The 23,708-nt window shown below is 54.3% G+C and overlaps 7 protein-coding genes and 2 non-coding genes across 9 annotated transcripts; 5 read left to right on the forward strand and 4 right to left on the reverse strand.

Moving 5' to 3' along the window:
- Positions 1-1,305, reverse strand: PUNSTDRAFT_146419 (uncharacterized protein; the record flags this gene model as incomplete). The annotated part of the gene is made up of 7 exons (XM_007388168.1): positions 1-360; positions 433-578; positions 629-642; positions 692-816; positions 866-938; positions 994-1,095; positions 1,150-1,305. 7 exons carry the CDS (start codon positions 1,303-1,305, stop codon positions 98-100), a joined length of 879 nt encoding a protein of 292 aa, XP_007388230.1. The 3' UTR covers positions 1-97.
- A 919-nt stretch (positions 1,306-2,224) lies between these two features.
- Positions 2,225-3,425, forward strand: PUNSTDRAFT_146420 (alpha/beta-hydrolase). The gene is made up of 3 exons (XM_007388169.1): positions 2,225-2,324; positions 2,379-2,476; positions 2,534-3,425. The coding sequence occupies exons 1-3, from the start codon at positions 2,261-2,263 to the stop codon at positions 3,314-3,316; spliced, it is 945 nt and encodes a 314-aa protein (XP_007388231.1). The 5' UTR covers positions 2,225-2,260; the 3' UTR covers positions 3,317-3,425.
- Positions 3,426-3,806: 381 nt separating this feature from the next.
- PUNSTDRAFT_19829 (cytochrome P450) lies at positions 3,807-5,129 on the reverse strand (the record flags this gene model as incomplete). Its single annotated transcript, XM_007388170.1, has 2 exons — positions 3,807-4,473; positions 4,528-5,129. Coding segments are annotated over 2 exons (1,269 nt in total), but the record flags the coding sequence as incomplete, so codon positions are not given.
- A 593-nt stretch (positions 5,130-5,722) lies between these two features.
- PUNSTDRAFT_92778 (protein transporter SEC13) lies at positions 5,723-7,190 on the reverse strand. The gene is made up of 6 exons (XM_007388171.1): positions 7,088-7,190; positions 6,903-7,027; positions 6,672-6,841; positions 6,528-6,617; positions 6,151-6,470; positions 5,723-6,094 (listed from the first exon to the last, which is right to left on the reverse strand). The coding sequence occupies exons 1-6, from the start codon at positions 7,133-7,135 to the stop codon at positions 5,834-5,836; spliced, it is 1,014 nt and encodes a 337-aa protein (XP_007388233.1). The 5' UTR covers positions 7,136-7,190; the 3' UTR covers positions 5,723-5,833.
- A 633-nt stretch (positions 7,191-7,823) lies between these two features.
- PUNSTDRAFT_138481 (uncharacterized protein) lies at positions 7,824-10,589 on the forward strand (the record flags this gene model as incomplete). Its single annotated transcript, XM_007388172.1, has 8 exons — positions 7,824-7,955; positions 8,016-8,166; positions 8,220-8,317; positions 8,370-8,492; positions 8,544-8,728; positions 8,777-8,847; positions 10,064-10,216; positions 10,354-10,589. The coding sequence occupies 8 exons, from the start codon at positions 7,824-7,826 to the stop codon at positions 10,587-10,589; spliced, it is 1,149 nt and encodes a 382-aa protein (XP_007388234.1).
- Positions 10,590-11,577: 988 nt separating this feature from the next.
- PUNSTDRAFT_t94 lies at positions 11,578-11,669 on the forward strand. The gene has a single exon. It is a non-coding gene; the product is annotated as a tRNA-Glu (tRNA).
- A 598-nt stretch (positions 11,670-12,267) lies between these two features.
- On the forward strand, positions 12,268-17,339 carry PUNSTDRAFT_146422 (uncharacterized protein; the record flags this gene model as incomplete). The annotated part of the gene is made up of 12 exons (XM_007388173.1): positions 12,268-12,669; positions 12,725-12,904; positions 12,963-13,070; positions 13,126-13,369; positions 13,422-15,532; positions 15,592-15,917; positions 15,972-16,110; positions 16,166-16,397; positions 16,449-16,593; positions 16,651-16,754; positions 16,807-17,041; positions 17,099-17,339. The coding sequence occupies 12 exons, from the start codon at positions 12,268-12,270 to the stop codon at positions 17,337-17,339; spliced, it is 4,467 nt and encodes a 1,488-aa protein (XP_007388235.1).
- Positions 17,340-17,552: 213 nt separating this feature from the next.
- Positions 17,553-23,525, reverse strand: PUNSTDRAFT_146423 (Pkinase-domain-containing protein; the record flags this gene model as incomplete). The annotated part of the gene is made up of 14 exons (XM_007388174.1): positions 17,553-17,646; positions 17,704-17,915; positions 17,968-19,128; positions 19,187-19,560; positions 19,611-19,719; positions 19,773-20,514; positions 20,573-20,751; positions 20,860-21,026; positions 21,082-21,180; positions 21,285-21,356; positions 21,954-22,080; positions 22,137-22,299; positions 22,360-22,382; positions 23,515-23,525. The coding sequence occupies 9 exons, from the start codon at positions 23,523-23,525 to the stop codon at positions 20,465-20,467; spliced, it is 891 nt and encodes a 296-aa protein (XP_007388236.1). The 3' UTR covers positions 17,553-17,646; positions 17,704-17,915; positions 17,968-19,128; positions 19,187-19,560; positions 19,611-19,719; positions 19,773-20,464.
- Positions 23,382-23,464, forward strand: PUNSTDRAFT_t95. The gene has a single exon. It is a non-coding gene; the product is annotated as a tRNA-Gly (tRNA).
- Positions 23,526-23,708: the final 183 nt, after the last annotated feature.

Genomic DNA, 23,708 nt, shown 5'->3' on the forward strand with positions numbered 1-23,708 from the left:
CATGCCATTGTCAATTGCCATGCTACTAGGCCACCTCGTTTACGAGACACGTGATCGATGTCGGTAGTCGATATTCTGAAAATGGACTGTGTATTCCTTAATCGAGCGAGTAGCCTACATGTCCGCCCACGCTTCTTTCCATCGCGAGCAACCGCTCTAACATTGCGTTGCCTCGAGGATTCAACGTGGCCCGAAACGCGTCTTCTTTCATCCAGCGTAAGCCATGCTGCAAGATGTTCCGCGCTCGTGTTGAACCGCCCCTTGTGTCGCCCATGCATGCGTGCAGGGTCGCTCGTCGTTCGTGCGATTTGTACGTCCCACAGTGCAAGATGTTATTGTTATAGAATACGGTCTCGCCAGCTGATCGTGATGGAGGAAGCGGAATCACGTTAGCTCAAGATTAAGAAGTCAGGGAATCACGGAGGTCCTTACGTTGGAGAACGACCTGCACTGCACCAGGCATCTCCGATGGATCGTCCGGCGGCGATTGCGTCGCGGACTGAGCTCGCTGTTCAGGCGTCCGGGGAAGCTTGTGGGATCCGGGTACCACGTAAAGGCATGAATCCTGATACAGGGCACTGAATCTGGTCAGCAGGGGGCATGCCGATTGGAGATTGCGCGTACTCACGTATTCCACTGGACCTACAAGGAAGGCATTGAGTATCGATTAACGTGAAGATGTCTGACGTACTCCATGGTCCCAGACAGAGAGTGCAGCTCGCTCCTCTTCCTCCGATGCGGTCTCTTTCACGTCATCTCTGTGCCAACGAAGGGCGAATTCGTGCGAGAGCGGATTGATAAGCAGATTGAACAGCTCTGATTCGTGGTGAGCCACAGAACGCGGCAAGGCGGCAGCGGGACATACCCATCTGCAGATCCCCTTCCTCGCATTCCAGCAACTCCGCGGCCGCATGGACTAGTGGATCGGACGTGTACCACTAGAAGAAAATCCGTTACGTCACGCATACACGCCAGTTCCACGGAGACACGCACCTTCGCAAAAGCAGGCTCGTGTAGATCGGGATGCATGACATGTTGTACTCCCCATGAATCTGGGTTCGTCTCGGTGTCGTACGGGGGGAATTGTTTCCCAACCTGCAGTCAAGCGTTCAGCGCCGTCGTTCAGGTTAGGCGAACACAAGAACTTACCACTCGTCTGTGCGTCCACAAACCTGCTCTGGTCTTTGCGATCACCCGTTCACACGCTGCCTCTAGCTCAGTACGATCCTCGGCGGGTATCAAACCGGGGATGATCACGAATCCATCTTTCGCGTAACGTTCCTTCAGCGATGGTGTGGAGTCCATTATAGAACTTGAGATACAAAAGGTTGGCGAATGAGCAGACGCGGTGTCCTGATCAGTGATAGAGCGAGATAGAGCTGCATGCTGCGCTTCGCGGGCTTTCCGGATTCATCCAGCGGCGGAGTCACGGATAGACGGCATGAGGTTGACATTGTTGCCTTGCACTTGCAGAAGTATCGTTTCAACCATGAAACCAAACGCGATAGCCATGACTTTCTGGAACTGTCGCAAACGGGAATGTAGACCGTGAGGTGGTTGAAGGAGCGACTGCGAGTGTGTGAATATACTCGCGGCGCGGCTTCTTTCTGCGCTCATCATGTACTGAGAGTACTCTACATTTCACATTCTTGCGAGCGAGCGCTGCCTTTTCCTTCCTAAGTATAATTCATCGACTTCTGCCGCATTCAAGCTGTATTTGATGGCATGTCTGTCAGATCATGGACTCATCGGAGGATACATGCGGCCTATACACCGATAAACGCGCCGGCTGGGGAGGATTTGTTATGCTCGAGTTGAATCCTAGTTCACTAGCCTCCGCGGACCGGAACGTGGGAGCAGACGAGGGTCATTGCGTGCTTGAAAAAGGTAGCGGGACCATGGAAACAAGCCAGCGTCAGCGTCAGAAGCCTAATGGAGGGCGGTTTGGACAATAACATATTGTTTATGTAGCTGCCTTTGTTACTGATGGCGACGGCACCGTAGGCATAGATTTATTCTCAATTGAAGGCAATGTTCGTTTCGCAAATCCGTCTACCATTCGAGGTGCTGCGAACACCCTGTAGTCCAGATGCGTCTTCTTCGACGCGGGTGAACTTGTAGGGTTCTTTCGTCTCACCTGCATGTGAAAATGTACATCCGCGCACCACCCCTTATAATCTCAGAGTCAAACTCCAGGTATTTAAACCGGAGGACTGGCCAACTTGTCAGGCAACTCAGAAACTCACAGTCACCGATCATCATGGACGCCATCAGGAGCCAAACCCAAGAGCAATGCGAAAGCATCTCTGACGTCTTGCCTATCAGTCAGTTGCTCGACCGCGTTCACGACCACCTAGGCTGACATGACTCTGCCGTAGCTATCCAAGCGCTTCTACCGTCTGTCTTGGCAGCGAAAGGCACGATCACAAGTGTCGAGCGCAAGACGTTCAAGTACGGGTCCACCGATCGCCACCAGGTAAGATGGGTTTTAGCGGTACTTATACTTGGTCCGTGAGAGTGATTGTTTGTGTAGCTCGATGTCTATTACCCTCCGTCTGGTTCGGCCGAGCCGAGCCCAGTCCTCTTTTGGGCCTACGGCGGCGGTTTCGTTCACGGAGACAGGATCCTTGAGCCGAGTCAAGGCCTCGTCTACGCCACCGTCGGCTCATTCTTCGCTCGCAAGGGCCTCGTCGTCGTCATCCCCGACTACCGTCTCGCGCCGGAGGCCAAATTTCCCGCCCAGTCCGAGGACATCCGCGATGCGATACTCTGGGTCATCAAGAACGCTGCCTCGCTGAACACGGGCAACGTCACTCTCGACGTGGACCGCATCGTGGCGTCGGGACACTCGGCGGGCGCGATCAACGTCGCGACGCTGTACTTGCATCCGGAACTCCTCGCCGGCACCGACATCCTTGCGCGCACCAAGGCCCTGGTCTTGGAGGCAGGAACGTATGCATTCGAGATCCCGGGCTTGCGCTCTGCGCTGCCTACGGATATCATGGAGCAGTACTATGGGACCGCTGACACCTACGAGACGCACGTCCCCCTGGGGTTGCTGAAGGCATTACCGGCCGACAAGGTGAAGGCACTCCCCCCGGTGCTGATCGTCGACGCAGAGAAGGAACCGACGTTCGTCGTCAAGAGCGAGGACCTGTTTAAGCAAGAATTGGAGAGGATCGATAGCGGTCGGAAGGTGGACAGGATCGTGGCGAAAGGTCATAACCATATCAGCGTCAACTGGGTGTTGGGCACCGGTGACGGCGAAGAATGGGCGGAGGAGGTTATCCAATGGCTGCGCAAAGTCTTCGCCTGATATGTTTGCACGCCTAAGAATGCGAAGGGAACTGGATTGTACTCGTGTGCTCGTACCGGTGTCGAGTCACTGTAGGCTACAAGAGGTGTATATGTTCGATGCGGATCGGTCCTGGTGAAACCTGGATAAACTGTTTGCCTCTGACGGAATTATATACATATTAACTGATTCAAACCTACGTACAACCGGCAAACTTGAAGCATCATACCCTTGCAAGCGACGTTTCTACTGTCCGTAATCTCTCCGGGTTCCTGACAGCGATGCGCAGACATTTTTCGAAGTCCTCTTTGGAAAGCCTGAAAGTATTGTATGCGTCGAGAAGAGGCGCCAAGTAGGGATGGCCTTGGCGTTCTAACTCGCTTTCATCGATAATCGCGTCTAGAGCCGCGGATTCTTTGTCGCACAGTGCGCGGATCTTGCACTTCCATCCCTCCCTCCACCGACGATCCTCTTCCCTGAGAGCTTGGGCCCGCTCTTTGGCAAACGATGTCGGCTGGATATCCAAGCATGCCAAAATCCGCGATACAGATATGAACAACGAGTTTGACGCGAGGTCCAAACCAGGGCAAATGCGTCGCCCGAAGCCAAAAGCATGGTGGCCGGCAGTGAGATCCGAGGACGATCCTCGCTGACCCCTGGCATTGATGGGCGGACTTTGCCCAGCACCCAGTCCAGAAGGGAGGAAACGTTCGGGCCGGAAACGATACGGGTCTGGATACAGAGCCGCGTCATGGTGTATGCCGTAAATATTGGGCAGCACCGTGCATTCCGCCGGAATACGGTAGCGTATCCTCGCGCCGTTCGGGTCTTCATACTCGATATCATCATCCCTGACGGATGTCGAGATGTGCGCGACGCCTGTACTACCCGTCGGGGTGAAGCGAAGCGTCTCGCGAATCACTGCTCGAACGTAGGGCATCTGCTCCATATGATCGAAAGACGGTAGATTGGCTGAGAGTTTAGGGACTGACTGATCTAGGATCTGATATGCAGACAATACCCTGTCAATCTCGGATCGAGCTCGTGGAACGAAGTCCGGGAAGCAGATGCAGGCCAGAAGGAACGTGTTTAACGTCATTGCGGTGGTCTCGGTTCCAGCTTCGAAGACAGTAGCTGCAAGATAGGCGATATCGTCAAGGTCCAGTCGTAGGGTATCTCTTGCGCTCAGCAGCTGAGCAGTGCAGCATTCCGCCACGTTTATCCTGCTCGACGAGGCATCGAATATGCTATCATCGACTTCGGTGATGCGACGTTGTACGTCGGCAACCAGTCCGCCGTTGATGGACATCTCGAAGTCATGAGCCTCTTTTAGCCTCCGTTTCCATGGGCTGATCCACATCGGCAAGATATCGAGGAACGGAAGGGTTTCCACCCAGAAGGCACCGGGTGTGGACGCGAGGGCAATGTTTTCGGATACTTTGGCGAGGTTTTTGAGGATCTGGTCATGACTAGATAGCGCCCTGCGTGCGTATGCGATCTGCAGAACGGATGAAGCCGTGAATCGTGATGTCAAAGCAGTCACGCCATCGACGGGCCTCTGATCCGTATCGCTGCAAGCGACGAGACCTTGAACGAGGAACAGACTCTCTTGATCCAACGCTTTGCGGTACGTGTTGTTGATTTTATCTTTGCCGAAGAGGCGAGCAAACGCTCGATGATGTCGTTTCCAAGTGTCGTCGTACGGCAGCAGCACAAGCCTTTTATCCTGACTAAGGTGCTTGCCTGCGGCGATAGACCTAGCTCGAGACGAGTAGGTCCCGCTCTTTCGCTCGAGCAGCTGAACGGCGAGTGCTGACGAGTTGACGAGGATTACCTCGTGTGTCGAGTTGGATGGCCTCCCGGAGAGCCCAAAGATGTTAACCGAGTAGCCGTATGCGATTCGAACGACAGGGCCAAATATGCGCCCGAGGAGCCTGTTGAACCGACCATCGTATCGCGGGAGATGCAAGTGACCGGTGAAGGCAGCCTTTTTGGGGCCCGGCGGGAATGGGGTTGACCGGAGATCAGGATCGCACCGAGTATGGCGTACAAAGGCGGCGTAGTAGATCACCCAGGTAAGTGCCAGAGCCGCCACCGCCGTTTGTAGCACGGAGGTATGCAGTGCGAACGGGAATCGCTCGACCTCCATCGGGCAAATGCGCGGCTCTATCAAGAAGTGGGGAACAACCTGCAATCGGCAACACACTTCGACTCGTGTTTCTGGCGATATTGAAACTTGCATACGCACCGTGAGGGTAAGTAGCTAGTGACCAGTGCCCTGCAAAACTACTTGGCGAAGTCTTTCACCGCTGGCACGTGTTTGCGTACCCATGACATCACGCGCTTTCGTGTGCAGGCGCTCACATCACCGAAAAGCACGTCTCCTACCCAGGGAACCGCCGCAGGCTCCTCAGATGTAGTGAGTATGTAGTCAAAACATATTTATTCGGTATAAAGCCGATGTGGACGAAGCCGGCTTCTCAAGAAAAGGAAGTCATCACCGGTATGGGAGAATCCAGAATCTCTATTAAACACCGCTCAGCTATTCATATCGCTGACGCACTCCCATCCACCCTTCAAGTTCTCCTTCCACAGCGTGACTTTCCCATCGCCGCAGCTGACGGCGAGGATGTTGCCTGCGAGACTCCACGAGACGCGCCAGACGACGTCGGGGAACTTTCCGGGTGAGCCGGTCTTGGTTGGCGACGGAGAGGGCGCGACGGCCGCGGAGGGGTCGAGCGCGGTCTTTTGCCAGGGAGAGGTCGGGGTGTCTTTCGTCCAAATGAGAACCGTCTTGTCCTGTGAGGCGTTTTTTATGTCAGAACGGCACAGATTGGCTACGCGCGATGCCGCACCTGCGAGGCGGTAGCGATGTAGCTCCTAGGCAAGCCAATGTTCGGCGCCCAAGCGACGTCGCGCACCCAGTCGGTGTGTCCTTCGAGCACCTCTTCCTCGATCCAAGACTGCGTGTCCTCTCGGTAGCCCCAGATCTTGACAAGGTTGTCGCAACCCGCGCTCGCGAAGCGCTTCACGCCCTGAGAGCTCGGGTTCGCGCCTGGCGGAGTCGGCTGCTGAGGCGCGATGAGCGAGCCGGGCTGCGTCGCGGGCGCCCAGGAGACTGCATTGCAGCCGATCGCGTGGCCGTTGAATATGTCTGCGCCCCATTGGCCATCGTCTGCCGAAGAGGAGGAAGGTCAAGCGGGTGCGAGGGTGAAGAAGTAGGGAAACGTACTTTTGAAGGATAGGACGGAGATTTTGCCGTCGGAGGAGGCGCACGCGAGCATGGCACCGAGCTCGTGGGGAGCCCAGGAGACAGAGTTCACTACAGGCACATGGTTAAGTATACTGGGGAAGCGGTAGAAAGGCATTTGCGTACCAGAGGCGCTGTGTAGGCTATGTTCCTTGATCTTCGTCCAGCCGCCCGGGTTCGGTCCTTGCCTAGGCTCCTCCTTCCAAATGAGAACTTTGCCGTCGTATGAGCAAGATGCGAGGATGTGTCCATATTTCGGGTGCCCCCATGCGACCTGCCACACAGGCCCAGTGTGCCTACGTGGCGAGTGAGTCGTTTAGCAGCAGGTGCGCATACTAGTGAATGTGTGACCCCTACCCCTTCAATGTTTGTCCGCCACCAGATCGTTGGGATTCGCCATCTACCACGTCAAAGACCCGTACGGTACGATCTGACGAGCATGTGGCGAGGCGTTTGCCGTAATAGTCCAGTTGAGCATCGTGCTGGTGACGGTCCAAGGCTTTAGTTATTCAGTAGTCTGATGGTGAGTAATGTGAGCATACGATCATGTCCTCGTGCATTGTCTCTATCGGAACAGGGTCGACGGCCATGCTGGGCAGCTACACCAGGGGAGAGACGAGAGACAACCCTGGAGAGACGGGCGTGAAGTGCTGGAGATGCGCGTAGCGAGCAAAGGTATATACGTAGCGGCTGTGGCGCTGTTCGCTCAAGCGTCCACGTCGGGCCTCACCGACTCGGTGGCACAGTCGGCAACTAGGAGCGGATCGTGTTCACCGCAAACATACTTTGCACCATGCCATACCATACCACACATGTATCGCCATGCATGAGACTAGCAAACTGCGGGTACTTGCCTTTCCAATCGCAACGTTGGAGATCGAGCCGCGCAACAAAACCGCAGTAATCCCAGCGCGACCCGTTCCCGCCACCGTGGCCGTCGAACAGCCCGTCGTCGACCGCTCAAGCTCTAAGGCCTATTCATGCCAAGTAGGCTATCAAAAAGGCCACGCGTAGGGCCCATGCAGCCCATGGACGGCATCTTCACGCAAAATATATGATACGAAGCACCTCAATGGCGGTGGAGCACAACAGCTTACGCAGCGGCGTTCTGATAGATGCTATACAGAGTTTATGCCTAGGCTAGTGATAAGAGCATCGCCAACAACATCACAGAGCTTTGCACCCTGTCAGTGGTCACCCCTTCTGCACGACGGCGCAATAACTAGTTCACCTCCGGCATCATCTTTGGGAACATTCCGGTCTACAATGGACACCGCCATGGTCTTGGAGACTGCTGCAATCGCTACAAAGGCTATTCCCATTGCGGGCACCTATCTCGAGAGTGTTCTCGGCACTGCGGCACAGATTGCGAAGATAGCTGAGGTGAGGATCAGGCTCTACATCCGCGAGGTATAATGAACTGTTAGTACAAAAATGCAGAGAGCCAAGTCTAACAGAGAGGATTGTCAGCTACTGGCGCGCCGTGCCGCGACAGTTGCGGGTGCAATAGCGCACAAGGTTATGCGAATGGACGTCCAAGTGCCTGCAATTCTCAGTCCTGATCTCGCGGACCTTTTGAGGTACCGTTGCTTGCCTCCGTTTTCCGTAGTTCCAGAACTCAGTTCGTGACAAGAACATTCGACCGCACCCAGAACCTTGCTGAGAAACTATCAGAGCTCAGTATGCTCAAGCGACTCGCAAACTATTCCAAGATCAACATGGAACTGCGCCGGATTTCGCTCGAGTTTCAGGATGCACTCGATATATTTGGGGTACGCCTCCCAAAGGACCTTCCTGCCTCATTCCTCACAGATCAACCCAAAGATCAACGCACGAATTGACTCAGGGCTGGAGATGGCGAATCTGAGAATCATCCTTGAGGGAATTCAGCGAACTGTTGATAACATCGCTATAACACCGAAATCCGAGAGCGCATACGATGGCGATGTGAGTTCTGTTCCGTTTGGCCGAGTACCTGGCTGATATCTGCGATTCGAGTTCATGCTATTCCGCCTCTCGGACCTCATCATACAACGGAAGCTGCGTCAGCTGCACGGGGAAGATGCGGCAGCATATCTCGTCTCTCTTCGGTCCACGCAGGAGACGTTGGTCATGAAGAGGTATTCGCGTCGCGACGCTGCATATAATATCAAGCTAGCGTTGCTTCAGTACTTACGCTCGCGGTGAGTTGGGATCCTCTGCCACGCCCGCGTCTGAACGTCTTGCACCAGGTTTGCTAACGTCGAGCAATTGCTCGGGTACTCGCGAGACGGTTCCGCTCCCTTCTATGTGACTTACGCAGGTCAGTGTTCCATGTCCGGCCACACCTTTGCATCACGCGAGCTCATGATCATGCTCACAAACAGGTCGGACAGATGCCAAAGCGTGCATGACCGGCATAAACTCGATAGAGAAGTTGAGACATGTAGTGATATCGGTAAGTATGTGAAATTCCCGTATGGCGATGTCACATGGCTCATTACGGTATAGACGCATGAAATACGAGTAAGCTGTTCGCCACGCATATTATTAATGCCTACAGAATTCCCATCAGGACACCCTGCAATCTCTGAGAGACTACGTATCCCAACTTTATGAGCTATATTGGTATGGTACACCCTGTCTTGGGGGTAATGGTTATATTACAGTTCGATCACAGAAGACCTTGGTTTACGTTCGTTGACTCTTTTTCGGACAATCTAAACCCGGTACTAAGTCTGTTCACCGCAGATCGAATACTCTCCCTATGTCGATCAAAGTGGTCGTATCGTGTTTGATATCGAGCTTTCAGAGGTGGAATTGCGACGCCGACGATTATACTGGGATCGCAGTTATCGCAGGCCCCCACGAGTTCAGGTCACTTCGCTCATGTTGTCCTTCTCATTGAACGTTAATTGATCGCCACTGCAAAGGAAAGGCGCATCCCGTTTGGTTGCACCACATATCGGGTGCTACAAGCCACCGGACGCTCGAATCATCCAAATCAGCGTTGCTGGAAGAATTGCTCGCATCACGCGATGATGGACATATCGACGACTATCTGTTTACCTCTCACATTCTCAACGCAGAATTTGCAAGCGTTGGACCGGTTTTGAACATTGGCCGAGATGACCATCCATGTATTCATTGGCGAGGTAGGGCCGTTACTGGGGTAACCAATTCCTGCCACAGTCGTTCTCTGGTCCAGATCGATGGTTTAGCAGCAGAATCCAATGTCAATTCCTACGATGTACTTGCGGATGGCACGATTCGGTATACTTCTACCTTTCTAACTATGGACATCTGATATTGATAGTTTACTCAGCCATACTGTTGATGTACTGTCCGGTATATCCGGCGTTTCGTTCCACACTCATGCATGCCCAAATTCCGGCATCATGTCGGCGTGGTCATGGCTGCTTGTTCATGGAATTCGTTTGGCAGACTGTCTGCAGGTCTCTGCCACTGACCTTGGCGCAGGTAGTAATGTGCTTGATTGTGGCGATCGTATGTCTGTTTTCTCACGTTTATTCCTCCAGTCTCAGAGTTGGCAACGAAGGGGACAACCAACATCGCAACATTGCCCGCAGGTGGCATGATCCCGCCCATCCTGTATTTCTTCGAATACCCCCACGTCGAAGTCGGACCTCCGACTGTGGCATGGGGTTATTGGGCCTGGGACGAGGATGGCGGTAACGCATCAACCGTCGTATCATGTTACTATGATGGATATGAATGGAACCTCGAGCTGCAGCTAGATAGTTTAATGTTCACGATGACACGGTACGCTATCGCTCTCCAACTTTCCGCCGACCATGGATTTACACAGCCTCCTACAGTCAGACTGATGTGTATTACGCTGCTCTGTCGGATGACCTTGTACGCCTCATCAGAGACTGTCATGCTGAAGACTGCACCTGCGATGACAACACCGACAGCGAGGAATCTGGTACGGACGACCAGGGTTTTGATGATAACGACAGCGAGGAATACCTTGACGCACAGGACCTCTACTCCAAAGGCGGAAGCGATGAATTGCCAGGGACAAAAGAAGCCCGAGACTAGGAAAACGAGGAACACAATTGATCGTGATTTATCTGAGTCCCGCAGTATGGACATATCACAATGTAGAGTCGCTGGTTCGCCACGTAATTCCCTACACTGTCCAGCACAGTACTCTTTCGTTTGACAGTTGCAGTGCACCTTGCTGTAGAGGTTTTGAGATGGTGTCCTCCGCATCAGCCTTCCTCGACCCAGTGTGCATGCCATAGCTGGTCCTCGATTCCTCAACATTGTTCGAAACAGTCTGCATACATTATGACCTCCTTACTTCAACAACACGTTTTTCTTGTTCAACAAGTGCATTCTGAGTGAATGGCAAAAGTAAGGTAACTGCCGCGTGGACTCGATAATATAGTGATGAGTTCGTTTGAATGCGGATATGAGAAGGAGAAATCCCGTGGTGCAGAGTTCAAAACTTACTACGTTCAGGCCCGAGTCAAGGAGCTCTGTCCGAGCTCCGGAGCGCGCAAGATGTCGTGGTATTGATCTTTGGAAGGAACTTAACAGCCGCGGGTGGTTGACGGCGAACATGGCCGTCCCTTGTCCTCCATATGTTCTGGTTCTATGATATTGAGTGATGTTCGGATAGTTATAGATTGACCAGCTATATGAAGCTCTAAGGTGACTGCGGGTGTACATCGCAATACAAGGCTCATGTCGAAGGTATAGCTTGTCACATCACATGCTTGCTGGGAAGCCTCGCCAGGTAGGTGCGCTGTCATAGATATATATTATATCATGGTAACAGCTGCCTTGCGAACATTGCTAAGGCTTCACCGAGCACATAAGGCTCACCAGCGATATGAGCATTGTGATGTTACATAGATATGTATATGATCAGGTGAGAACTGACCAGGCCGCTGGGCATCTAGATGGTTGTGACGGATTAAGAAGGATCCGGTTTCCCTGATGTCGGGACTCCGCTGCCTCGGTGAGAGAGCACAAGGTGCTCAGGTTTCTATATATATTTAAAATGTGGATTTCATACCAATCCGATATGGTGTAACGGCTAACATTGCCGCCTTTCAACGTGGGAATAGAACCAGTGCGCGGCAGCTCGGGGTTCGATTCCCCGTATCGGAGATTTTTCTTTTTCTCTTTCCTTTTGCGGCTTTACCAGGTCCAGTATACCTTTTATCAGACCAGAATGTCGACCTCGGTATCTTCAACCGGCGCAATTATTCTGGCATTGCGGGAGATGGGAGAAGTCTCTTAGGCGGTGTTCGGTTCACGGGTTACTCGAATGAATCATTCGTTTTCTGCGACGCAAAGCTATCATGTATGGCATTACACCCCACAATATTGCCTTATCTGGGAGGTTCTCCGGACCAGCTGCACTTTTTTTCTGGGATTAATTAAAATCCGGCGCTTTATGAGACTAGAAAGTGCCGGTGCCCGGTCATTTACCTTGCTGTCCACGCTTTAATGTGTTGCATTCAAAAAGGCGGCTGTTTTGCGTTGCCTGCATCTCTTTGTTACTGTAGAGCTTTTGGGCCGCCAGACCAACAAGTAGGATTGCGGCCTCGCTGATTTCAAGTTGAGAAACCGACCTCGGTAATTGATGATGGCTGTGTAGGCGGCTAATGAACGCGCTCCCGCGCCTGGCTAGTGGCTGCCCTCGACTCTGACTACAAGGTCCTGTGCGCCTTGCGGCGCGGCAAGCGACCTCAAAGTATCTGCAATGGAGGCTACTACAACGACTCATACCAGAGGACGCGGTGGCTTACGCATCAATGGCGCGTCTCGACGGCCGGTCTCGAAGAACAAACATTGGGTAGCTAGTCACGTCGCGGGCAACGGTGCGGACTCGGAGAGGTGGGAACGCGGAGGACATCACGGATCCAAGCATAGGACGTCAAGGGGCGGGAGAGGAGGGCGAATCCAGAGTGGTAGAGCAAGTCCGGTCGTGAATGCTCCCGACGTGGATGAGCAAGTGGAGGGCGACGGGACAGACGCCGAACACGGAGAGGAGGAGGAACAAGTCGACGAACTCGAACACGAGGTCGAAGATGAACACGAGGTGGAACCGGAGGAGGAGCCCGTGCTCGAAACCATCGAAGAAGTGAAGGAGTATCGCAAGCAAGTAAGTGACGACAGTTGCGCTAGGGCTTTCACGTTCTTACCAACATGGTCTCTAGTTGACCAAAGCCCGCGAGCTGGAACGTAAGCGTGCGATCGCAGAAGGAAAGATGGACGATCCGTTGGTTCCAAAACGCTTGGAGGATGCGATCAACATGGTCGGCACCTGCATGGACATGTGCCCCCGGTTCGAGCGCTACGTGCGATGGAGCGAGAACTTCTTGGACAAATGGGAACTCGTACGTTCAATCGCCTCTTCTGTGAATAACGTAAGGCTGCGCTGATTCCGGCCTGCAGATCCCCGGAACAAACAAGATCGACCACAAGAGAGCGGTCAAACGGTACGCTCGAGCTGTGGGCGACCAGACGATCCCGTCTGACCTGCGACCACCGCCGGTACTCAAGGTGAACTCATCTTGACTCTGAGAACGACGTATATCAAGCTCACTTCACGCTGCAGAAAACCCTTGATTACCTCTTCCGCGACCTTCTCCCTCGGGGTGGCTTTTCTGAGACGCACGCGTTCATTCGCGACCGCAGTCGTTCGGTTCGAAACGACTTTACAATTCAGCATGACTGTGGACCTATCGCGATCGAGTGTCACGATCGTTGCGCGCGCTTTCACATCCTCGCCTTATACATCAAGGGCAACGAACAGTCATTTGCACTCCAACTTCAAGAGGAGGTTCGGCAACTTATGTACAGTGCGTACGCTTCACTCACTTGTTCACGGGCACCTCTCATAATCTGAATCAGCCTTGCAAAGCCTGAAAGAGTTCTACGAAGATCAACGAGGGAAATACCAATCCCCGACTGAGGTCGAGATGCGCGTCTACCACCGTCTCATTCATATTCGCGACCAGAAGGAGCGCCGCGACGACATTCCACCGCACATCCTCGCTGACCCGGTCTTCGCGATCGCCACCCGCTTCCGCAACGCTGTTCAGGACGCGTCTTCGCCCATAACCAAATCGTCCCCGCTCAATTTCGAGCCCGCGCTTGACATTTTCAATGAACTCGTCGCGGCGCTTGCGCAGCGAGGGAATGTCGGGATGATATTCCTGGTGGTCTGTATATTGGACCACCTGGGATGGAAGGATGTGCACGATCGGGTGCATTTCGATGGAGAGCTGGACTATCCGGATATTATCGATGGGACGTCGCCCGATGTTGCCGCGAGCACTGGCGCAGCTCAGGATGCGGATGAGGACGGGCACGATGGTGAAGCAGAGGACGCACAGGAGGATGATATCGTACTGACGCCTGTGAGCGCTGGCGAGGAGGGCGAAGACGCGGAGGATGCTCCAGCACCTGCAACATCGGCGCCTGCACCTGCACCTGCATCAGTATTCTCTGCATTCGGCAACAACGCTCCAACGAGCAGTCCTTTCTCTGCTGCAGCCCCATCATCCAACAATGCTTTCGTGCCAACAGCCCAGGCACCGGCGATGTCCGCTTTTGCGTCATTAGCACAAGCCCAAGTACCCAACGCTTTCGGGCAAACGTCGGCGTTCGGTGCCGCTCCTCCTACCTCAGCCTTCGGGATCAATCCGACTTCAGCCTTTAGATCCACGGCCAGCACCGCATTTGGTGCAGCGCCATCCGCGTTCTCCGCTGCACCAGCACAACCATCGTTCTTCTCAACCAAGCCCGCCTCTCCAGAAGCGAAGCAATCGCAAGCTGGTTCATCTTCCGGTTTTCCACCCCCAGCGGCTACACCTGCTGTCCCATTATGGGGATCACCTCCGACAGCCGCAACTTCATCGACATCCATCTTTGGATCAACCGGCACGAAGACCGAGCACGACCCGCAACCATCACCTGCCGTCAATGGAACCGGAATCTCTACTACCCCAATACTCAACCCTACCGCCAGAGAATTCAAGCCATCGCCCCTCAAAAATTCTTTTCAGCCTCCCTCTGCGGATTCGACCCCACCCCGAACCGCCGTGCAGAACATGTTCTCAACTCCCCCGCCAGAGGGCAGCGCGCCATCGTTTTCCACTCCACCCAACGGAAACATGTCCTTTGATCAGACCACCACGGGTGGCGTGCCGTTATGTCAGACACCTCCAGCAGTATCACCGTTTCCAACGTCTCAAACACCAGGCTCTGGTACTAGTGCTAAACCATCCCCTCTCAAACTCGACACGAGCAACCTACGCGGTCTCTTCAGAAAGCCGACGGAAATCATTACACAAGGTCCCCGCACACCATTGACGCCGAGCCAGCAGCCAGCACTCGGCCGTAGGCCACCTGTATCGCTTCCGGCCACACCGACCGGGACGCTGCTCGAAAACTCTTTCAAGCAGTCCAGTACCATGGGATCCTTCCTCAGCTTCCCGAAAGTTGCCTCGCTTTCGGCAGCGAACAGTACCTCCGGGGTTCTGAGTCCTCTGGTTCCCAGCTCCCCAAGCACCTCTAAACTCCCTCCGCCACCGCTAGCCACCCCTCCGGCGCTTGATCTGGCCAAGCCCAAGGGCGCGCTGCAGCTCGATCCCGGCACCCCATCGGTGTCCATTTCGGAGAAAGCTCAGGGAAAGCAGCGAGCCTTCGATAAGGACATCGCTCGCGAGGAGGCGCTCGCGTTTGAGCGGAAGGGCGTGCTGGTGAAGGAGTGCTTCGGCAGGTGGAAGGAAAAGACGATCGACCGAGCCGAGTGGAAGGAGGCTTGTCGCCGCAGTGACGATTATAACAAGAAGGTTCAGCGGGACCGGATGTCCGTGAGCGCGTCCTCCCGGCAAGTCACGCCAGCATTCTCGACAACCTCATCGCGCACGAGCCCCAAGCGGCAACCGAGGAAGCGTACGAAGAGCGCATACAAGCCGAGGCTGAGTGACGCGCAGCTGGCGGAGGTACTTAAAGAGGTGCGTTGCAACTTCGCCTTTGTCGCGTAAGACGGGCGGAAATTCATGGGCGCCCATAGAGTAAGCTAGAGAATCAGCGAAGATGGGCGGAGGGCACGTTTTTAGAGAGCGCCCGCGCGGTGGTGAAGGGCAAGATGTCTGAAGCCGATGTCGCGGCGATTTCCCCGATCTGGCGCATATGGCTCTCGACTAATCCGGCGAACGACAGTACCGCCATCTGGGTGGAGAAGAAGCTGGATGTGCCAAACTCGGGTGATTGGGTGTCGGAGGCCATATTTTCCATATCGCTGGCACCCGATGCAGCCTCATCGAGCTCGGTTGAAGAATCTCCTGGGCTGATCATTTTTGAATGCACACCGCCAGATCCTTCGGACGACATAGAACAGTCAGTCTTACTCTTGTTATTGTTATACAAGCCCTGCTGACAACGAAGCCGCAGGCGATACCAAGCACTGGACGATTGTACTCGCCTACGAGACCTGCTCGAGTCTTTATCACCTGCACGACGCATCGTACCTTCGTTAGTCCTCATACATTGGGGCGAGACTCCGGACATACCGGAGGTCTTGACCAGTCAGGTGCCTTTCATCATTCCTTTAGCCATTGGCCGACGCTCATCGACCACGGACGCAGATCAATCGGTGGATTGAGCTCAGAGTTATCAAAAGCTATACAACCATCGAGACCAGAACCTCGATGAAGGACGTGGATGGGAGATTCCGTACAGCGCTTGAATCGTTGGATATGGATGTGCAATGCAGCCTTGCCCGTAGGCTGACCGTCGAAGGCGTATTCAAAGCTCTTGCAGAGCCTGTCAAAGACTACTCCGGCGATTGGTTGGCTCGTTGTTCCGCGAGCGATAACTGTAAGACTTGCTGAGCGCATCCACTATCTGTGCTGATGCCTCCGTATCAAGATCACTGGACTCTCTATGGTCAATTACTCAAAACCTACGTGGACTTGCTCGCTGTCACTGCCCACTCAGTGCTCGATATTTGCGGCAATGCCCCGCCCTCGGACGTATTGCCAGTCATCAGCATCGATTCTCTACGCGACTCTGGGTATGTACTATCCTGCCTGTTTCGATCTATCTATGCTCATACACTGGTCTGTTGCAGGACCGCATACAACACCTTGATATCGTGGCTTAGCTCTCCGCCGTTAGCCCACATTGCGTCGCAGCTACTAGCGGACCTTCGGAACCGGAATGCGTCAGGAGAAGGTTGGGCTACCAGCTTCCCATATGCCTGATGAAGCTGACGCGGTTCGTTCAGACTTCCCGAAAGAACGCGTCTTCGACGATATCTGCAAGCTCGTAGTTGCCCTCGTCGAGACATTTTCCAAGAACTGCACGGAGATGTTCGTTCCTAAAGCGAGCTTATCTGCCGCCCTCCGCGAAATGAGGCCTGCGATCGAGGTGCAAAGTACCGCGTTGCGCGAGTTTGCTGCGACCCATAGCCCTCCTATTGTCACTCCCAAACGTCCAGCGCCTGAACCGGAATCGACCATGTAAGCCCCTGCTATTTCCGCATCACAGCCGGGATTGACGATGACTTGGCGATGCAGTCCCGACCACAAACGGTTCAAGTCTGGACCTGCTGGAACTCCATCAGCCTCGCCGATCGCCGACCTCAAGGTACACGCGCGTAGCTCGACTACGACGTACAGCAATGGTACAACCACCTCTCCGTCGACGAGCATGCCGTCGTCCGCGACGTTCACGTCGGAGGAAAGTCGCCCAGCCGTAACGGTGGCCATGCTGCGCGAGCTCACCAAGAACATGAAACGAAAATACGCGGCTACTTGATCATATCGCATCCTGCATTATCGTCATATCTTTAGTATCATCAGTGTACTGGCATGTAATTGGAATTATAGTGTTGGTCGAAAGAATCTGGGCAGTGGGCGCTGCGCACAGGCCCGGGGCCGTTACTTGCATCATGCAGAACACGTGCTGTTACCGTTTCCGGAGTATATAGCTACGATAGCCAGAGCACCGAGTGCCGGTCTCTGACTCTACCCTCCATCGATCTTGACGATGGACACCGACATCCAGTTCATGGGGTTTCGCCTCGCCTCGGAGGGTCCGACCGCTTCCCCGGTACATGCAATCACAGGCACGCGCTCTGCGCTATATCGCCGACTACCATTGCTGACATCTGAGTGGGATGCAGGTATAACGTTGGAGGTCCTAGACGTTCCGGGGTGCGGCGAACAGCCTCGCTCGATGTCATTCTATAAGTCGTCTACGGTCGACGCTGTGCATATAGGACGGATGTCGTCGACCGCCGACGCCGACAGTGATCACGGCGTGGATAGCGCCCGATTCCGTTGCCCAGTGATCAGCCGCAAGCATGCCAAGTTTGTGTTCGGCGAAGTCGGGGTGAGGCTCACCATGTCCACTTGATCTTCTTTCCTTCATAACGCCCATGAAGGTCTCCATCGTGGACTTGAACTCGCACCATGCTACTTATATCCTGAAGACGGGAGACGCCGTTGCTACCATCCTCAAGCCGGGGGTGCATACCGCCCTATCGGAGTCTGACATCGTGACATTCGGGAAGACCGTAGGCCGAGACACGGATCTAGTCCGCCCCGTCAGCGTCAGGGTCCACCTACTCCATGGTGTCAATCCTTCGCTCTCCGGGTCGAACGCTACTCCGACGAAAGGCGCGACAACTTTTTGCAAATCAGGCGACGGCGCTCAAGGCGCTCTGCAACGCTCGATATCGGGTCGTTACGGCCTGCACGTCCCGAATACCTTCTCGTCAGACGAATCATCATGCAGCGAGCATGACTCCGACATCGAGGAGATCCCCCCTCCGGCGCACATGTCCGCCCCAAGACCTTCTGAACACGTCGCTGAAAGCGATCCCAGCGAGTCAAGTAACTCTGGAGGCCCGCTCCCCAGCCTTCAGGGTCTTGGTCTTCTGGCGCGTTACATGCTCCCCCATCACATGAGCTCACGCTTCATTCGCCCTTTCGACATGTCGCCCTCATCTCAATCACAGAGCTCTGATCACGGCGTGGACACAGCTCGTCTATCTTTCCCTCATGACAACGGGCGGAGGGTTGACGAAGCTGATGAACTTGATTCCTTATATGACATACATTCACAGGATCTAGCCCCGATTGTGGTCCCCATCCATGATGGAACAGACTCTGAATCGGCCTACGACAGCCTGTATAATATCCCCGAAGGTTCCAAGCTCTGCGTACTGCGGATCCCCTCTCCTGTTCCTCAGCTATGTCACGATACTCCTGAGTTGGCATCGTCTGCTCCGTCGTCATCCTCTCCTCGTTCTCCTCCGCCTAATGATGATGTCCACGACGTGATTCTTTCTTCCGCGAAGTGCATCGTCACTTATGGGGAAGAGCTAGACGGAGTCGCTGCCGCGCAGGAGACCCTCCCTGCTCAACACGAGGCAACGAACCAGGGCAGTAATGGGGTTGTACAGGTTATCTCCGTTGAGCATCCGCCCACTCCGGTCATCATCGATGTGGACTGCGACGCGGAAGACCCAGCCATCACACCTGCGGAGCCCATGGAGGTGGACGAAGTTACCGCGGTGAAGGCCTGCATCCAGAAGCTCAACGTCAGTCAACGGCTGCTTCTCCTTGATTAACGTTGACGACATCTCTTCATGTGTTCAGGATGACGTGTCCGAGTTGAAAGCCCAGCGTCGGAGACTCAAAGTTCGTCTCATGACGCATATGGGCAACACCGCATTCCATGAACGCCGTCTAGGGGAGCGGCTGGATAACTCAAACGAACAACTGCTGGATCTCGAGACTCGTATATGCTCGCTTGAAGACGATATCGCGGTCCTTCGTAACACCGACGATGCTCGTCTGGAGGATCAGAATCGCGATATAGAGATTTTGCAAGCCCAGATCGACCGCCTCGCCTCTCCGAACATCACTGCTGATATGGCTTCAGCGAGCGAGGTGGACGCAGCCCATAACCGCCTACGTGCGCAAGAAGATGGAGCCAAGGTGGCCATCGCTTCGCTGAAGAATATGGTAGAAGGTTCACTCCTATTGCCCTCACGCTACTCTCGCGGTCTAACATCTTCACAGAGATGACCAAGTTACGGGATAACATACGATTACAGATGCAACAGGAGCTCCTAGCTGCACAACAGACACGTGCCGAGATGACTGCTCTTCTCGAGCGAACGGTGGCACAGGTATGTGACAGCTGGTTGGCTGACGAATGATGCTCACCCCGTCGTCATTCCAGGACGTCAGCAACACACCTTCTCGTAAGCGCAGGCGCGACCTGTGCGATGACTGCGTAGACGAGGATGGCGACGTCTCGAACCTCGTGCAGGATGATGTCCTCCTCGTTCGTCGAACCTCTCGAAAGCGCTCGAAGATCGCCGACACCCTGGTCAAGACGGCTGCAACCGCTGCCGTTGGTGCGGTGGCAGCTTGGGGTGTTCTGGCCTTCGCATAGAGGCTTAACGCCCCTGTCATGAGCATTTACTGGACCCGCTACGTGTACCCCTGTATCAGTCACCTGTTGTAGTTTCATCATCTGTCTCCCTTGCATGTACCATCAACGTTGTCAACTGCGACTCATCGTATATATGTAACTGTAGTGTAAAGAAGTGTTATCATTATAGACGTCTAGGGCGGTGATTGTCACTCGGTGTGGTGATCAAATCACACCTGAAGGGTCCAGAGCACGCAACTTTTCAGAGGGATGAATGTACACACCAAGGTTATGGCACGAAATCTGCTGTATGGTACGTGTAGGAAAGACAGGTGCTGCGAGACGGGAGAACGTGGAAACATGGTATGCCGATACGAGGTGCAAGAATGCCAGATGCGATGGGGATAGAACGAATGACGAGATCGGAACGGATCCAGCGAAGACAACAACAACGAGCCCTGACTCTGGGTCGAGACAAGGCGCGAGGACACACATTATTTCGGGACGTAGGAGGCCAGGTAGGGATGAATTAACGCGCGTTTCGCTGTGTATATGATGGCGTGAGCGCCAGGCCCGGAATAAGCGTCCTGAATGAGACGCACCGGATATTCTCTTCGCCGTGTCGTACGTCAAGGTGGCCTTCAGGAAGTCGATTCCGTCCTCATCCAGCTCCGGTACGCACCGAGCGAGATCGGCGCCAGAGAACTTGGGGAACGTCGCCTTGTAGTCGGGCAATTGCTTGACGCCGGGCCAGGACTCTTCGTTCGGCGTGCCTAGGATGCTGTGAAGGCATTCCGCATATCAGCAAACGTTGCCCGACAGATAATTATCGGCAGGAAGGAATCGCACGGCGTAAACGTGGAAAGGGGACGTCCAGGAGCGCACATACCGGAAAATCTTGAATATCTGGTCGATCTCGGAGTCGCCCGGGAAGAGGGGCTGACCCCTCATGGCCATCTCGGCAAAGATGCAACCAACAGACCACATGTCTATGGCAGTTGAATAGTGGCGTGACCCGAGAAGGACCTCAGGCGCACGATACCACAAGGTGACTACCTGAAAGAGAGTAGCTCCGTGAGTCATGACTCTCTATGAATAGCCACATACAGACCTCGTGGGTGTATGTTCGCATAGGGATGCCGAACGCCCTGGCAAGGCCAAAATCAGCTAGTTTAAGATTGTGCTGACTGTCGATGAGTAGGTTTTGTGGCTAAAGAAGAATGGCCGTGTCAGTTTAACGAATCGAATGACGCACACCATCTACGCATGTAGCGGCATCTGTTGTGTAATGGGGTAAGGGACGATGGTGCATACCTTCAGGTCACGGTGAAGTATTCTATGAGAATGGCAATAGAGCAGGCCCATGTTCAGCTGGTGGGTGAATTTCTGCGATGGGTGAACGCATCAGGCAATGTCCGAGAAGACGCGGACGCATCAGCAAGAATTAATCGAAAGCAACATGTCCAACCCTGTAGGCGAACTCGACGCACTATATCGCCTTCAGCGAAATGAGCAGACCGGAGCGACCGACGGCTCTGGGATAACGCCGGGCGTGACAGAGCACGTGACGTGACAGTCGCGTGCACATGGAGGTGCAATCGGCGACAGCAGCCAGAGAAAGCCGCAGCGGGAAACAGTGAACGCTTCACGGCGAGCATCGAAGCCGGTGACGCGCTCCCAGATAAAAAGGATCATCAGCGGCACTCCGCGGGTTGGCAGGGAGACCGGCGATGCAGACTGTCACGCATGAACGCGCGTGATACGCGTGTTCTCTCGTGCGCGCCACCGAGAGTTCAACTGGACCCGTGGGACTGGCGCGAGATAGCACGGTGAGAGGGCGTTGAAGTCGGAGGAGCAAGCGACGCATCGCCTCGTGCGGACATCCGAGGAGCGCCAGATGATCGCAGACAGAGCGGCCAAAGACCTGATGTTGCGATCGCGGCGTACGAGCGCGACAGGGCGAATGGACTTATTATAACTCACCTTGACGAGGTCGGGGGTAATGGGCTTGTGTGCGGAATTGGCGGCCTCCATGAACCGCTTTAGGTCGACATCTAGAAACTCGAACACAAGGTATAGTTTCTGGTCGGCGTGAACGATGTCGAGCAGTCTGTTTCAGAGCTCTCTCAGAGCCGATCCACGCCCTAAGTAGGGAACTGCACGCACCGGACTATGTTCTCATCTTTCAGCTCCTTCAGGAGAGAGATCTCTCGAATGGCGGTGGAAGGTACGCCCTCGTCTTCCGCCTCCAATCGGATCTTCTTCAGCGCGACGATTTCATTGCGTTCGACATCGCGAGCCTTGTACACGACACCGTACGTGCCTTCGCCTGAGATACGTACGCGTCAGTAAAAAAGGATCTGCTCCTGAGATGACAAGAGGTACGTACCGACCTTTTCGATCTTGGCGTACCTGCGTGCCAAGGTCAGACACTGAAACCATGGACAGCAACGACAACGACTCGCCTGTCCATCGGTTTACACTGTTGCTATGGGTGTCGGTGTTCAAGCTGTATGAAGACTGAGCTCGTGAGATACACGCTTTAAAAGCGAGAGTGATTACATGCAGAAGACCACGACCGAACTGCGGTCCGATATCGATTCCCCGGGCTCTTCGGTGTGGATGATGGCCCGACTGATCGGTGTACCTTGATCAGTCACGTTCGTCGGTGTCGTGCGCAAATAAGAGAGGGTGGATTCAATGCGAAAGGGTGAAGCAAAGGCAGCGGAGAGGCTGGCCGGTGTGCAGAGAAGGAGCACAAGCTCGCAGACGAAGGTGCTTGGTTTCCGTTAAATCGGACACAGCCACTGGCTTTCGCACGCCGTCTTTAATCTCGAGTCTCTTCTCTCCACGTTCATCCATCTGCCCGAGCAACGAGATGCCCCACGACTCTTCTCGCGTTCATGCGTGTCTCAGGCGCCGGCCATGCTAATACCAAGACACGGACGAGTTGGGCGTTCGAAAGTCTGAGTCCTACCCTGGTCCCTGTCTGAGCACTGATTGGCGAAAGACCGGAGCGAAAGAGGCAAGTTGAAGGACGCGCTCGGATCCGCAGGCACCGGCCTCGTCTCCATCTCCACACGGGCTGCATCATTCCCGGCCGCAGAAATACAATAAGAGCAATTACGCGAACAGTTCAACGCGTTGCTACACACCGTGGACGCGGGGTAGTGTCGTCATTTCCCCTGGTTTACGGCGTTAAGAAGTATGCGACTGCGATCGATCGTCCGTAACCTGTAAGTAGTAATATGAATGATGGAGGATGGACAGCGCACCATACGCCGTCGCCAGCGAACTCTCAGGTGTTCCAGTCTCATGACGGTGATTGATAGAGCATGTAGGACAGCGGCGATGAAATGTAGTCAGTGCCAACGTGCACTATATATACGTTGCATCTGAACCATCGTCAACGCGTGAATGGTGTAGCGGTAACATTGGGTCTTCCCACTTATGCGAGGTTGGCCTAGCTCGGGGTTCGACTCCCCGTTCACGCAATTACTTTTGTATTCGTCTTCCTGACGCCGTACTTTTTCATCGAATTTACATGCGCGTCATCGTTGTAGAGTCGTTGTTGTTATCTGCAGTGTGCGTGGTCTGTATTCAGGTCTGCCATCGGGCGAATTCAGACGGAAGCCGTCACATGACTGGAGGAATTGGAAGGAGGAGGAAAGGAGGCACCATCCCTTGTAAGAACGTTAACACTCGCCATGGCTTCGCCATCTTCAGAAGCGCCGAAGA

This window comes from Punctularia strigosozonata, assembly GCF_000264995.1.
Source record: "Punctularia strigosozonata HHB-11173 SS5 unplaced genomic scaffold PUNSTscaffold_17, whole genome shotgun sequence".
Taxonomy (NCBI): Eukaryota; Fungi; Basidiomycota; class Agaricomycetes; order Corticiales; family Punctulariaceae; genus Punctularia; species Punctularia strigosozonata.

Bases quoted from the DNA above. Each gene is read 5' to 3' on its own strand.
- PUNSTDRAFT_146420 (XM_007388169.1), top strand. From the start codon at position 2,261: ATGGACGCCATCAGGAGCCAAACCCAAGAGCAATGCGAAAGCATCTCT. The intron at 2,325-2,378 runs GTCAGTTGCTCG...ACTCTGCCGTAG, and splicing joins CTCTGACGTCTTGCCTATCA to CTATCCAAGCGCTTCTACCG. The intron at 2,477-2,533 runs GTAAGATGGGTT...TTGTTTGTGTAG, and splicing joins GGTCCACCGATCGCCACCAG to CTCGATGTCTATTACCCTCC.
- PUNSTDRAFT_92778 (XM_007388171.1), bottom strand. From the start codon at position 7,135: ATGGCCGTCGACCCTGTTCCGATAGAGACAATGCACGAGGACATGATC. The intron at 7,028-7,087 runs GTATGCTCACAT...GACCGTCACCAG, and splicing joins CAATGCACGAGGACATGATC to CACGATGCTCAACTGGACTA. The intron at 6,471-6,527 runs GTACGTTTCCCT...CCTCTTCGGCAG, and splicing joins CTCCGTCCTATCCTTCAAAA to ACGATGGCCAATGGGGCGCA.